Source organism: Petaurus breviceps, unplaced genomic scaffold (genome assembly GCF_028583685.1).
Source record: "Petaurus breviceps papuanus isolate PSGF00001 unplaced genomic scaffold, PetGlider_PUasm1.0 90825, whole genome shotgun sequence".
NCBI classification, from domain to species: domain Eukaryota; kingdom Metazoa; phylum Chordata; class Mammalia; order Diprotodontia; family Petauridae; genus Petaurus; species Petaurus breviceps.
Genome location: NW_027187353.1, coordinates 5305011 through 5320844, shown reverse-complemented (window position 1 = coordinate 5320844; position 15834 = coordinate 5305011). Strand labels below are relative to the sequence as shown.

The 15834-nt window shown below is 39.4% G+C and overlaps 1 protein-coding gene across 5 annotated transcripts in view; it reads left to right on the top strand.

Moving 5' to 3' along the window:
* Positions 1-15834, top strand: part of PML (PML nuclear body scaffold) — a 50165-nt gene that overhangs the window by 8352 nt on the left and 25979 nt on the right. For all 5 annotated transcript variants that reach the window (XM_069071192.1, XM_069071193.1, XM_069071191.1 and 2 more), the window contains exons 5-6: positions 13117-13697; positions 14265-14347. In XM_069071192.1, coding sequence (XP_068927293.1) covers positions 13117-13697; positions 14265-14347 — 664 coding nt within the window. The remainder of the gene's footprint in view (positions 1-13116; positions 13698-14264; positions 14348-15834) is intronic.

The window sequence follows — 15834 nt, the reverse complement described above, 5'->3', positions numbered from 1 at the left end:
GTGTGTTCTAATTTGCATATTTTCCTTTCACTGTAATTTCACTTTTAGCCAGGCAGAATAAGGAGGCAATATGTTTGATTTCGAGTTTAAGGAGCTGTTTTCAAATGCCAGCATAGACGGCTTTCTACCTGGGTGACCTTGGATTAAATACTTAAATTCTCTGAGCCTCAGTTTCCAAAATGAAGGAGGTTGGACTAGATGGTCCCTGAGATCCTGTCTCTTTCAAGATCTGTGACCTTATTTATGAGACTGAATTGGTTTTTGCTTTTCTTTGTATACTCAATACTTAGCACTATACTTAGAACACAGTAGGGGCTTAATAAATGCTTTTTGACTTAAGGGACTGAGTTCACACCTGGGAAACAAGGAGTAGAGCAAAGACCTCTGCATATATTTTCATCCTGGGCAAGAGGTACTGATGCACAGGTTTCAACTATTTTGGGGGGCATCTTTTTGTTCTTATCACTATAGGATTTAGCCATATGTCTCCAGAAGGGATTTTTTCTGAACCTTTTAGACATATACAATCAGCTCCTTCATCTTCAGGCAGAACCCGAGAATTATGCTTCTGTTGTTTCATCCATTCAAATGTCAGCTCCTTGAGGGCAGATATATGTTAAGACTTTGAAAGGTATGGAGTTAGTTTCCTCCGTTGGTCATCTTTGTGTCATAAATTCTCCCACTGTGGCTATCATTCTCTAAATCTTCTGGAGTACTCCTGTTTAAATACTAATGCCCCAGGGTGGGGGTGGGAAGAGGGGAAGCATAATAGTCACTTCTGATTTTTGTAGCATAGTAAAGTTTACCCTGCACTAAAATCCTCCTCCTGATGTCCCTATGTGGTCTAGGGGGGACTGTGAGATTCTGGGACTTCACTCCCAAAAGAGCTCCAGCCCTGGCAGATCCTACCCCACTGACAGGGTTCCGATGAGGGTGCCACTGATACACTGTTTATGTTTTTCAGGAACCAGACCAGCTAGAAGTTCATCACGATATGGTGACCAATTCTTTGGCCATGGCAACTCCTGAAATAGAAAATTACCAAATAACCCTTAGTCTTTACACTTCCTTAGCAATAGTGGTCAAGGAGTAGAGTAGAGGACAGAGGGTGTCAAAAATTACACACTTTTTTAGACTATCAGTCTAAGTGTAAGGTCCTTGTCCAGTGGACCTTCTCATGTAGGACCCTGGTTCATATCAATCTTGACATTCTCACCAAAAATGAAACCAGGAATGTAAGGAAGTTCCAACTATATGAGAACCAGTTAATTAGCATAATTAGCACCTACTATATACCAGACCCTGTGCTAAAAACTGGGGATGCAAAGCAAGGCAAAAGATAGTTCCTGCCCTCAAGGAGCTTACAATAGGAGACAATAGATGCATGGTTCTCAGGTTCTCCCTGGAGAGACAAATGAAGGAGCTGATTTCATAATATCTCCAAAGGTTTCAGGAAAAACCCTGTGTCATTTGACCATGTCCTATCATGGTGAGTGAGAACAAAAACGATCACCAAAAAGATAGTTAGAGCTCATGTGCCAACATGTCTTACACAGGATGGAGATGTAGAGAAATCCCAGAGACCTTGATAAGAACCTTCAAACGATTCAATTTGTCCTTTAGTGGTGGGTGACTTCAGTCAAAAAGTAGGGATGAGAGAGGATGGTGAAAATGATGTTGGCATATATGGCCTTGAGAAATAAAGAAGATCAGAAACTTATAGATGATATAGAAGATTATATATGTGTATATGTATATACACATGTATATATACATATATGTGTATACATATAATCTTCGTGTGGTCTATATGTGTGTATCTGTACATATACTTGTGTGTATATATACACATACACACATGTGTGTGTTATACATGTACCTGTATACCATAACTACTTGAATCTTTTTAATTGTTCTATTGGTGGTTTTTGGTCTTTGTAGCTCTGTCACCTTCCAGGAACACCCCCTTTCATGAATGAATGAATGAACAAACCAATGAATGAATGAGTAGTTATTAAATACTTGCTGTATGCCATCCACTGTGCAAAGCTCTAGGGAAATAGATAGTAGAATGTGATAGTCCCTGTCCTCAAGAATCTCACATAGAACTCTGTCATGTAACAACAAAAAAAAACCAGTTAAGTGATACACCAGGCACTTGTAATCGTTCAGCCATCCCCTCTCTACCTCTCCATCATCTCTCCTTTTCCACAAGATTAGTCATTGCATTTGATCTGAAATCAGATACTTTCAGTTGTTTTTTCATCAACAGTATTGTTGATGAAAATAATCACTTGATATTTCATCCTCCCCTCTCTTTTTCCTTTGAGCTTCCTGGAAAATCTCCCCATGTTTCTGAATTGTGTGTGTCTCTTCTTTCATACCGCAAAATAATATTTTATTACATTCATACAACACAAGTTGTGTAGCCATCCTCCAGCTGATGGGCACCTACTTTGTTCCCAGTTCTTTTTACTCTTACAAAAAGAAAAAAAAGTACCACTATGAATATTTTGGTGTTTCCTTTCTGTCCATTTCTTTGTGTTGTGTATGCAGTAATGGATTCACTTGGTATAAATAGTTTAGTAATTTTTCTCACATAATTTCAAATCATTTTCTAGAACAGTTGGAACCAACACATGGCTTATTCATTAATATATCAGGGTGCCTGACTTCCTACTGCCCCAACAGCATTGACTTTTTCCATATAATTTTTGCCAATTTGATAAGGTGAAACCTCAGAGTGGCTTTAAATTTCCCTAACAAAAGAGTTTTGGAGCATTTTTTTTCATATGGTTGTTGATAACTTGCCTTTGTCTGAAAACTGTTCATATACTTTGACAGTTTATCTTTTGGGAAATACCTCATTCATGTGTGTATGCATTTGCATCAATTCTTCATATGGTTTTAATAGTATACTTTATGAAAATAACTCAATGCAGAGATTTTCCCCCTACTAGATGGTTTCTTTTCCTTTAGGTGCATTGATTTTATTCATGTAAAAGCTTTTTAATTTTATATGATCAAAATTGTTTATTCAGTCTTTTGTACTCTTCATTATTCATTGCTTATGAATTCTCATAACCAGAGATTTGAAAGGCACCTCCTTCTGCCCTCTGATTTTTTAATGATATGACTTTTTACACTTAGATCACTTTCCATTTGAGTTGATGATGATGATACATATTGCAAGATTCTATCTAAGCCTACTTTATACCAAACTGCTTTCTGGTTTTCCTAGCAGTTCTTTTCAATAGAGGGACTTTCCCCCACTAGTTTGTATTTACATTTCTCAGACTAATAGGATTTCAGAATTACACAGGACCTCAGGGACCACCCCAATATCAAAGGACACCCTTGTAACATCACTGACAAGTGGTCACGAGCCCCATGAAGAGTTCAGAGGAATGGGGACCTCCACCTTGCAAGGAGACCCATCCTACTTTGGGACAGTTCTAATTCTGAGAAAGTTTGTTTTCCCCCTAGAGTCAAACCTAAATTTGCCTCTGGGAGATTGTATTCATTGCTCCTGGTTCTGTGCTCAAGGGCCACATGGAACAAGTTTATGTTATTAAACATTAGGGTAGTATATTCATTTTTTTCTGGGCCATACTTTACTAATCTGTTTTACACAATGCACTTTTCTCATTTGTTTCATTTAAATATACTTTTCTATTTTGTAACCAACACCAAAACTTTTTGATGATGATGTTTTTTTGGTAATACAGTTTGAGATTTGGTAATACTTAACCTCCTTCAGCAGCAGAGGGTTTTAACCTGGGGTTGGTAGACTTGGTTTTTTAAAAAATATTTTCATAGCTGTATTTCATCATCATTGGTTTCCTTTGTAATCCAATGTATTTTATTTTATGTATATAAAAGCATTATTCTGAGAAGAGGTCCATAAGCTTCACCAGACACTGCCAAAGGGGTCCAAAACACAAAAATGGTGAGGAAATCCTACTTTTGTGGATAAAGTCTCTGACTGGGAGTCAGGAAAACCTGGGTAGGCTGTGAGCTTCTTGAGAACAGGCACTATGTTTTGCCTTCCTTTGTACCCTTAGCACTTAGCATGGTCGGTGTTTAATGAATGCTTTTTGCCTGATGTGATACGAATAGGGGCAAGTCACTTTTCTCTGAGTCAGTTTCCTTATCTCTAATACTCATTCTTAAAAAACACAGAATTAAAAGCGCAGCAAGAAAGAATAATGAAACCCATTACCTGTTTTCATAAAATCCAGCCGTCATCTGACAGGTGGAGAAACTACTCAGTCTGGTTTCATCTGATGTCAGCCATTCATAGTCATCCTAGAGACCTTAGAAGCATCAAGGGGGACTGTTGTTATCATAAATGAAACATATCAAGACATATCAAAAATTGCTTATCCCTGTTGAACATGACACTGTTCCTTTGAGCAGGAACCCCTCCCCTCTGCAATATCCCAGGCCAGTGGTGGCCTAGACCCTCCACTGAAAGGAAACTCTCTGCCTCTGTTCTATTGTTGGATAGCTCTGTTGTAAGAAAATTCTCAATCCTCATCCTTCTTGATCTTTCTGCAGAACTTGGCACTATTGGTTGCCTTCTCCTCCTAGAAACTCCCTCCTCTTTAGAATTCCATGACATAATTCTCTCCAGTTCCTTTTCCCACCTGTCTGACCCCTTCTTCTTAGAGTCCTTTGCTGGTCCTCCATCACTGGAATGCCCACTAAAGGGGGGTGTGCCCCAAAGCCCCATGCTAGGCCCTCTCCTCTTTTTGATTGATACTGTCTCACTTGATTATCTCTTGAACTCCCATTGGTTCTGTTTTCATCACTATTTCCAACCCTAATCTCTCTGCTGAGCTGCAGTCATGAATTTTCAGCTGCTTCTTGGTCATCTTGGACTGGATGTCCCATAGGCATCTCAAATTCAACATGTCTAAAACAAAACTCATCATCTTTCCCCCTAAACCCTCCCCACTTCTGGGCTTCCCTGTGGTTGTCAAGCTCACCACCATCCTTTCAGTCTCTCAGGCATTGTCACCCTCAGGGTCATCCTTGATTACTCAGTCATCCCGCATATCCAGTCCATTGCCAAATCATGACTTTTCTACTTTCATCCACACACATAGCTACAACCCTAGTCCAAACCCTCATCCTCTCTTACCTGGATCATTACAATAGTCTTCCAACTTGTCTCCTAGCCTCAAATCTCCCCCCTCTAATTTATCCTCCACTCAACCGCCAACATTATTTTTTCCTCAATTGTAAGGTTTGACTATGTCACTCCCTTGCTTAATGACATCCAGCAACTCCCTATTGCCTCCAGGATCCTCTTTTGTCATTTACAGCTATAACCTGCTCTCTTAGTACCTTCCCATTCTTCTTCTACTTTGCTCCCATCCCACAGAATGATCCAGCTACCTGCAGTTCCCCAAATTTCATCTCCCCTTTCTATGCCTTCACACTGGATGTCCCCTATTCAGGTATCAGTGCTTTGCCCCCTGACCTCTGCCTCTTAGATACTACTGCCAGTGTCTTCAAGACACAGCTCAAATCCTACCTTGTCCTTTTATGGGAGGCCCTTCTGGCCTTCTTCTTACTCTCCTCTACCCTTCCATTTGAGCTGCTACTGCGTTCCCTCTCATCTCTTCTGTATATATGTTATATATACTTCCTTAGAATGTGTTCCTTGAAAGCAGGGACTTTTTAACCTTTCTTTGTATTTCCAGTACTTAGTGTAATGCCTAGTATACAGTAAGTGTTTAATAGGTTCTTCTTCACTGACTGACTTTCTATTGAGCCAAACTCTGGCTCCCACCTGTTGTTTTTTCGACATCTTCTGGAGCAAAACACGTCCAACCTTTTTTTCCAAATGCCAGTCCTTCAAATATTTCCATACAATTCTAGGCTTTAATAATGTAGGGTTGGAATGGATCTGAGAGATCCATTCATAGGATAGACAAGCCTATTATTTTATAAATAAAGAAACTTGGGCCTCAAGAAGAACAATGACTTGCCCAAGGTCACAACCCAAGGAAGAAAGTAGGAAGGTTTCTATTTAAGTCCACGTCTTTTGACTACAGGTTCCATATTCTGCCCTCCTCGAGGCTGGTTGGATGATATAGTCTCTAGTGTCTTACCTGCCTTGCTCAGCCTTCTTTAGGTATGGTCTCTCTTATTAGTGTTGTTCTGAAGAGATAGATGGTTTTCAGAGTATCCCAGTCATGGTTTGAATAGGACAGAGTTTAGTGGGACTTGTTGGATGTACAGGTACAGGTTGGACTAGTTGACTTCCGAAATCCCTTCATGTTAAGATTCTGGAATTATCTTTTTTTTAGGGGGGGGGTGGTACTGTGCTTTTATAAATGTAGCCTGTAGAATTAGTTTCCCTGGCTTCCATATTTATACCAAATATTGTACTAAACATTTTGCAAATGTCATCTTGTTTGATCCTTATTCTTGTTGAGGTGTATATATATATTTAATATTTTTAAAATTTTAGACTTAAATGCTAAAATTTAAATACATAATAATAGAAGAAAAATATTATAAACTTAAATATAAAATAAGAAAAGAAAAAAGTCATGTGACCAGCAGAATGTGAGAGGATTCAAAATATATATTAAACATAGATATTTATATATACACATATATACAGGCATATACATATAAACATACTTTTCCTAGCAGATTCTTTTTTTTAACATTTGTTTTAAATGTCACCCTCAGGGTCATCCTTGATTACTCAGTCATCCCGCATATCCAGTCTATTGCCAAATCATGACTTTTCTACTTTCATCCACACACATAGCTGGGAAGGAGGCATTTCAATATAGGTTGTACATGTGTATGAAAACGTTTCCATAGTAGTTATATTGTGAAAGACTAACTAAAATTCCCTCCATCCTATCCTGCCCCCCCCACTTATTCTATTTTCTCCTTTGACCCTGTCCCTTTTTAAAAGTGTTTGCTTCTAACTACTCTCTCCCCCAATCTGTCCTCCCTTCTATCATTCCCCCTCTTATTCCCTTTCCCCTACTTTCCTGTAGGGTAAGATCTGATTTAATTTGATTTTAATTGAGTAGGTATGTTATTCCCTCCTTGAGCCAAATTCAATGAGAGTAAGGTTGACCCATTCCCTTTCACTTTACTGCTCTTCCCTTCCATTGTAACAGTTTTATCTTGCCTCTTTTATATGAGATAATTTATCCTATTCTATCTCTCCCTTTCTCCTTCTCCCAATATATTCCTCTCTCACCTCTTAATTTTATTTTTTAGATATCATCCTTTCCTATTCAACTGATCCTGTGCCCTCTGTCCATGTATACATGTACACACATATACAAACACTCATATATGTATTTATATACACATATACCCTCCTACGCATAAATATATATTTATATATACATGTAAACTCATATATTCCCTTCAACTATCTTCATACTGAGAAGTCTCATGAGTTACAATTATTGTTTTTCCATGTAGAAATGTAAAAAGTTAAACTTTAATAAGTTCCTTATGATTTCTTCTTCCTGTTTACCTTCTTATGCTTCTCTTGCTTCTTGTATTTGAAAGTCAAATTTTCTGTTCAGCTCTGGTTTTCTTGTAAAAAATTCTTGAAAGTCCTCTATTTCATTGAATGTCCATTTTCCCCTGAAACATTATACTCAGTTTTGCTGGGTAGGTGATTTTTGTTTTTAATCCTAGCTCCTTAGACCTCCAGAATATCATATTCCAAGCCCTTAGGTCCCTTAATGTAGAAGCTTCTAGATCTTGTGTTATCCTGATTGTGATTTCATAATACTCAAATTGTTTCTTCCTGGCTGCTTGTAATATTTTCTTCTTGACCTGGGAACTCTGGAATTTGGCTATAATATTCCTAGGAGTTTTCTTTTGGGGATCTTTTTCAAGAGGCGATCAGTGAATTCTTTCCATTTCTATTTTGCCTTCTTGTTCTAGAATATCAGGGCAATTTTCCTTGAGAATTTCTTGAAGGATGATTTCTAGGCTCTTTTTTTTCTTATTATGGCTTTCAGGTAGTCCAGTAATTTTTAAATTGTCTCTCCTGGATCTATTTTGCAGGTCAGTGTTTTTTTCAATGAGATATTTCACATTGCCTTTTATTTTTCATTTGTTTGGATCTATTTTATAGTATCTTGATTTCTTATAAAGTCATTAACTTCCATTTGCTCCATCTAATTTTGAAGGATTTATTCTCATCAGTGAATTTTTGAAATTCCTTTTCCATCTGACCAATTCAGCTTTTTACAGCATTCTTCTCCTTTTTGACTTTTTGGGCCTCTTTTGCCATTTGAGTTAGTCTGTTTTTTTAAGGTGTTATTTTCTTCAGTCAGGCTATTGATTCGCTTTTCATAATTTTCTTGCATCATTCTCATTTCTCTTCCCAATTGTTCCTCCACTTCTCTTACTTGATTTTCAAAACCCGTATTGAGCTCTTCCAAGCCCAGTAACCAGTTCATATTTTTCTTAGAAGCTCTTGATGCAGGAGTTTTAGCTTCACTGTCTTCTTGTTCCATGTTATGATCCTTTTTGTCCCCAAAAGAAGATTCTATGGTCTCATTATGCTTCCTCTGCTTGCTTATCTTGCCAGCCAATTACTTGACTTTTGAGCTCTTTGCCACAGTAGAACTCTGCTTCTAGAGTGGAGAGAGCTATGTCCCAAATTGCTGGGGTTTTCACAGCTGTGTCAGAGCTGCTGTCAGAGCTATGGGGGGGCACCCTTTCTACAGCCACCACAAGCTCTGGCACACTGGCCACACACCCCAGAACCACCACCCAAGACTGCACAACCCAGGTCCAAGTAGGTCAAAGCAACAGTGATTACCCTCTGAATGGTCACTTGGTCCCCCTGTGATCTGTAGTCCAGGAGCTCTGGAGGCAGCCACAGGGCAACAGCTGCAGCCACCATACCTCCACCACCTCTTGTCCTGGGGGCAGGGGCTGGACTGCACTCTCTCTCACTCAGTTCCAACAGAGTTCCCCACTGACCTTTTACTTTCCCTTTGGCATTTATGTGTTGAGAAGTCTGGAAATTGTCACAGCTGCTGGTGATTCACTCCTTGAAGTCTGCTCTGGCCAATCTGTGCCACTGATTGGTGCCTCCCCAGGTCTAGGCCCGCTAGGCTCACGCGGGACTGTGCTTGGCTCCCAACGTGGTATGGTATACCCTTCCTATTGGCCTGCCAGGATGCCTTCAGCAGGACATTTGTTTCTCTCTGTTACTTTGTGGGATCTGTAGCTTTAAAATTTGTTTAGAGTCATTTTCTTACAGATATTGGAAGTGGTTGGAGCGGGAGCTCAGTCAAGTTTCTGCTTTTACTCCTCCATCATGGCTCCGCACCCTCCCTAACAGATTCTACTCCGCATCTTTACTTTTTTCTTGTTGCTCATAATATTTCTCCTTGAACCAGAAGTTTCAGAATTAGACTATAATATTCCTCTAAATTTTTCTCATGGGATCTCTTTGTGGTGGTGATCAGTAGATTTTTTTCTATTTCTACTTTCCCCTCTTGTTCTAATGCCTGAGGACAATTTTCTTTAACTATTTCTTGTATTATTGTATCAATTTTTTTTATCATAGCTTTCAGGTACTCCAATTTATTCTTATGTTTTCTCTTCTTGATCTGTTCTCCAAATCAGTTGTTTTTCTTATGAGATGTTTCAAATTCTCCTCTATTTTTTCATTCTTTACATTTTGTTTTATTATTTCTTGATCTCTTATAACTTTGTTGGCTTCCTCTTGCCCAATTCTGATTTTCAAGGAGTTATTTACTTCCTTAAGTTGATAGCACCATCTTCTGGGTAACATCAGGGTTCCAGATATTGTTCAAACCCTTGATATCCTCCCCTCTTCCAAATATTTTGTAGATTAATTGTTCTGTGACCCCAAATTGTGTTACCTTCAACATGGATGTTTACTTTCTTTTCTGCTTTATTCCACATGTTCTTTCCATCTTTGTTTTCTTTAGTGCCATTACTAATTTTTCAAAGGAATCCAATTATATTTAAGTACAGTTACAAAAATATTTATTATCGAATTCAAAGACCCCATGTTAAGAACCTCTGGTCTATGGTGATATTGGCTCTTTTATCCATTTCCCAACTTATGAGACTTAACAAGTGAGGTCTAGTTGGAAGCACCGCGACTGCATGCCAAATCTGCTGATTTTTATTCTTTTGTTTAATATGATTAATATGATCAATTAATTTTTATCTTTGTGTTAAGTCATTGATCTAGCTATAATAGGCAGCTGAAACAGAAACAACTCATTTGTATAAATAATCATTTCTGGCAATTAAAATATAATCAATATTTTCCTTTTTTATGATGTTTTTTGATGCTTGACACATCCAACACCACCCAATTTCCCAAATCTCTTCTTTAAGAAAATATTCAAGATATATTAATTTTGGAAACGAATTTGAAATTATGTGAATTATGTGACCAAAGTGTCGCCGCCCTTTGACTTAGAAATTCCACTTTTAGGAATATGACGCAGGGAAGTCAGTGATTAAAGAAAGGTCCCCCAAGGCCCTATACATACCACAGGTATTTATGGCAGTGCTTTTTGTCATGGCAAAGAGCAGGAAATAAAGCAGATGTCCACAAGTTAGGGAATGGTTAAACAAATTGTGGTAAGTGAATGCAATAAAGTATTACTGTGCTCGTAGGAAGTGAAAAATATTAAACATATGAGAAACATGGAAAGAAACTGATACAAAGTCAAACTAGGAAAACAGTCTATACAATGACTCCAAAAATGTAACAACAACAGTAAAATGATAGTAACTGAATGTCATGACACCATATTGACCCAGTTTGGTCCCAAAGACGTAGTTTGAGAAAGGATGTTTCCTCACTTTTAGGCTGTGGAACATGGTATATAAAGTCAGACTTTTTCTAGATATTGATTGGTTTTAATTAATTGGGTTTTTTCATCATTTAAAAAATCTTTGTTATAAGGGACCTCTCTCGAAGAGATTAAGGTGAAGAATATGTTGGGAAATGTAAGTGATATAATGCAAAAAAATCAATGAAAATTATTTTTATTTAAAATATTTTTTATTGATTTGTTTTGTTTTCCCAGCGCTTAGATTTCTACCTGTGTTTTACTCCTTTTCCTCTCCAGGGAGCCATCTCTTATAACAAATTATTTTAAAAAAACAAATAGAGCTACTCAGTACATTGAAAAAATCTGGCATATGCAGTGTTCCACACCCACAGATTTCCCCTTGCCTCTGCAAAAGAGCAGGCTTAAGGTGGCTTCTCATACCTCTTCTTTGGGACCAATTTTGTCTATAAAAAATTTATTTACAAAAAGTATTGTCAGGCTTCTGTATTGTGTCTAATTTTTTACCACTCTTGTTTCTTACTCCTAAAGCTTGTTCTTGATATTTGATAAATTTGATAAATAAATAGGTTGAAAAAATAAAAATACATAATTAGGTTGATGGGTAATAAATGAATAAAGATAGGAAGAGGGATAGGGAGATTGATCAATAGAAAGGTAAATAGATTGATAGATGAGTAGATCAATAGACAGACTAAAACAAATTAGATTTGCTCATCAAAAAAATAGATAAAACAAATAACCCAGTATGGAGGACCCCCACACACCCCATCTGTTCTTAACTATAATAATCCCACTTTGTCTGTCTCTACTTTAACCTGTTCTCTCATCAGTTTTATTCTTTCATACACTCAAGTCTGTCTCCTTATTTAGGGAATTCTCTCCTATGATGCACATGGCAGCTCATCATGCCTTGGCCATCCTGTACCTATCCTTAAAACATAACAGTTTTAATCAGTCAAAATTCAATGTTTCAGTACCATTCTTAACATTACTTTGCTTTTAACTAAATTATTGAGAATCACATTTTGAATTTGCATGTTTTGATTCTCTGTTCTCAAGCCAGTCTGCCCTCTGTTGCCTCTCTTGAGCAGGCTCCCTCTCGGAGCTAGAGGAGATTGCAGATGATATGTATGTAGCCTGGCTTCTGTCAGAGCTGGAAATCCCTTCAGTGACCTCCATATACCCCTGGTAATCCAAGGAAAGGGAATCCACTTCCTTCCATAGAGTCCACCTGAGCATAATTACAATTATGAGAAAATTTCTTCTTACTTAGAGCCACTGTCCTTCCTTCCCCTCCCCAATCCAAATTAGAGCAAGTTTAATTTTAGGGCATACAAAGTATCTCTCTCCACTCTTTGTGTCTCCCCTTTGCCTTTTCAAAATGGAGATATCTGATGTGAACCAGGTCATTATCCTCCTTCCCCAGGGCAGATGACTAAGCATATCTCAACCTGACTTTTTGAGGGAGCCATATTTTGGAGGGGAGGTATTACATACTATTTTAAAGCACAGGTGGCCTGTATGACATGCTGTTGTTACATGATGTAGTTAACCCTTCACATTTCTTCATATACATTACCCATTTTCAGAGAACTTGTATACAATTTCATGATACTAGACAGCAAGTTAGACCTGGGTTCTCTTCCCAATTCTAAGTGATTCACAATATGACAGTGAGACAGTCATTTACCCCTTTTTGAGGAAGAACATGATCTGTGCTCCTTCAACCCAGTTCTCAGACCAGGGATCTCTCTCTTTTCTCTCCCATTTTTACTGCCATCTATGCCTTTATCCAAATCATTGATTAAAAAATAAAATGTCAGACAGCACAGGACCAACCCAGATCCTTGGGGCACCACGTTAGCAACTTCCAAATTCATTTAGATCCATTATCTTAATGGGATTCCATCAGAAGCAAACAAAAACAAACTTCTGAGACCAGACAAGGCAGGTATTCTATGTCTTCCTTTAGGGATGAAGAAATCCCCAAGAATGGAAAGAGCTGTTTTAGCAAGTAATAAGTTCTCTAGAACAGTAGGTCTTCCAGCAGAAACAGCAAAACTGCTTTTTTTGAGATGCTGTAGATAAGATTTATGCTTCTGGTTAGAGGTTGGACTAGGTGACTTGTGATGTGTTGACCCATTAAAGATCATATAATTAGTGGTACAAAGGGGAGCTAAGCCCTTGTCTTTCCAGTTTCAAATCTAAGACTCAGACTCTAATATACCACCTTGATTTTTTTTCTTCATTTCCGTAGCATCTACTGCCGAGGGTGTGCCAAACCCATCTGTTGCACCTGTGCCCTCTTGGACAGCAACCACAAGGACCAGTATTGTGCCATCAGCTCTGAGATCCAACAGCGGCAAGAGGAGTTGACCAAGATCACTGGGGACCTGAAGACCCAAAAATACACCTTCAGTGAAGCCCATGAGAAGATTCAGGTGGCCATTGGCCAGCTGGATCAGGTGAAGAAGGATACCGAAGAGCTGATCCGTTCTCGGGTCCAGATCATGGTAGAGCAGATCCAAGCCAAGGAGAAGGAGCTCCTGGAGACTGTGGAGGGTCAGTACCAACTGAGCCACGAGCAGATGGCAGGCAAGCTTCGGCACCTGAACAGCATGCTTCAGCGCATCCAGAATGGCGAGCTTTTGGTGGAAAAACTGCAGCATTATGCCTCAGACCAGGAGGTCCTGGAGATGCACACCTTCATCCGGGAAGCACTGGAACACCTGAACAAGGAGAAGCCTCTGAACCACCAGGATACAGTCCACATGGAAGAGTTTGAAGATTGCAAGGCCAAGCTCCAGGCTCTGTTTACACGCGTCACCAAGGAGAAAGGTAAAGGTGATCCAGAGCACCCCAGATCAATAGTAACAAGGCAACCTTTAAGCAAAGAACTGGGGGTATTTAGGCTGGAAAGAAAGAAGACTTGGGAGGGAGGGTGAGGTATGCTCACTGTCCAGGTGTTTGAAGGGCTGGCTTGTGATGGCAGGATTATCTCCATTCTGCTTGGCCCTAGAACACAGAACAAGGAGCAGTAGATGGGACTTCCAGGGAGGCAGATTTTGGATTCTTATGGGAAAAAACAATAACTACAGTTAGAGCTGTCCAACTCCTAAATGTCAGAATCTGAACTCAAACCTAAGACTTAACCGCACTTTCTGCTAAATGACACTGTCCTAGGGGGAGAAGCAAGCGCAGCTGTTAAAGCTCTACCATTAAGGCCTTCCCCTGCCCCAGCTTTTTCAGTGAGAACATGTCATTCTGAGAGCCCTGGAAGTTTGGTAGCTGGACAGGGCTCCAGGCAGACCTACCTTGGAGGGCGCTTTACAGGCAGTGACAAAGATCACCCTCAGGAGCTCTTGGTCTCTTTACAAGCTTGATCAGATGTCCCTTCTTCCACAGTTTTGGAAGCTGTTAACCTTGAGAAAGAGGACAATAATGAGGAACCCATGGAGCCCACCACCATCACCACAGACAGCGATTCGGTGAGATGGTCCTTGAGACCCAGGGTGGGAGGGGGGTGCATAAGGAATGGAGACCACCAGTCTTCAAAATGAGAATTTTCCCTTGTTTAAAATGAAACCTGAATACATTTCTTCCCAAATATTTGCCTCCTGGGGAGGGGAGAGGAAACTTAACACAAGACTGGCCTCACTCTGTAGCATAAAGGAGATGGAAATGAAAACAAAACTTACATATATAACTCAGTTTCCTTTGGTTTCCTCTTTAAGCCAATTATTTTTAATAGATCAATTTTATTTGAGAAGCACTATGGCAGAGGAGATGCAGAGTGGGCCTTGGAAGCAGGAAGACCCAGGGTCAAATCCTGCTTGAGTTACTTACTAGTTAGTTATGTGACCTTGGGCAAATCATTTTAGTCACTTTCTCTGCCTCAGTTTCCCCACCTCACCAGTGGGGAGAATAATAGCAGCACCTACCTTACAGGGCTGTTGAGGATCAAATAAGATAGCATGTACAGTGGTTTTCAAGCCTGTATAAGTACTAGCTATTATTGAGGTTTGCAAAATGTGCAAGTGACTTTCTAAGATAAAAGTTATCAGTATGTCAGAAATGAGTGAGTTTGGGGTGGGGGAGAAGAGGCCACAGATTTAGAGCCACAGACTTCAGAACTTAGCACAGTGCCTGGAACACAGTAGGTGATTAATAAATGTTTATTCGGTCAACTAAGATCACACAGAGAATAAGTAGCAGGGCTCAGATTCAAACCCAGATCTTCTGACTCCAAACAGAGCCTTCTTTTATTATTCCATCATTAGCTAAAGCTTGGCCTGTCTGTGGGTGCAGCTATAATTGCACAAAAATTGGGGTCTCTTAGCCAGGTTTTCCCTGTCAAGAGGAGGAGAAGCAATTTATCTGTATCTCCAGCATTTAGTTCAGAGTCTCTTACATGAAGTATATGTTTACTACATGCTTTTGGATTTGGGATGGAGTGAACTGAATTGATTTGAATTGCATGGAGAAATACTAGCTCAGCATTCAGCCTTTAGTCTATGAATTTCTTTCAGGGACCCCTCTGTGCTCAGTCCTTGCTAAATTATGCTGGAGGGGAGACACGAGGAAGAAAGAATGACCCCTGACCTACTGGAGTTTAGAGGTTGGGGATGCAGGGAAAGGGTTAGGGAAATGGGAAGGGGAGATGTACAAAAGCAAAACAGTAATATTCTGGAAAGACTAGATGGAATCAAGTACTAAGCCAAGCAGCTTAAACAATTAGACAACAAAACTCTGTATAATTCATTGTTAGAGATTTTCTGTTGCAGCTCTGTTAGAAAACATGGTAGCCTGCCTCTTGCTTGCAATGGCCCTTCCCATCCCCCTTCAGCCTTAGCTTGTTTGATTATTGTGTGATTGTCTGATTCAGACACAGTGATGTAGTAATTAAACCTTTTGGATCATCAATGTCTCACACACACACACACACACACACACACACACACACACACACACACAC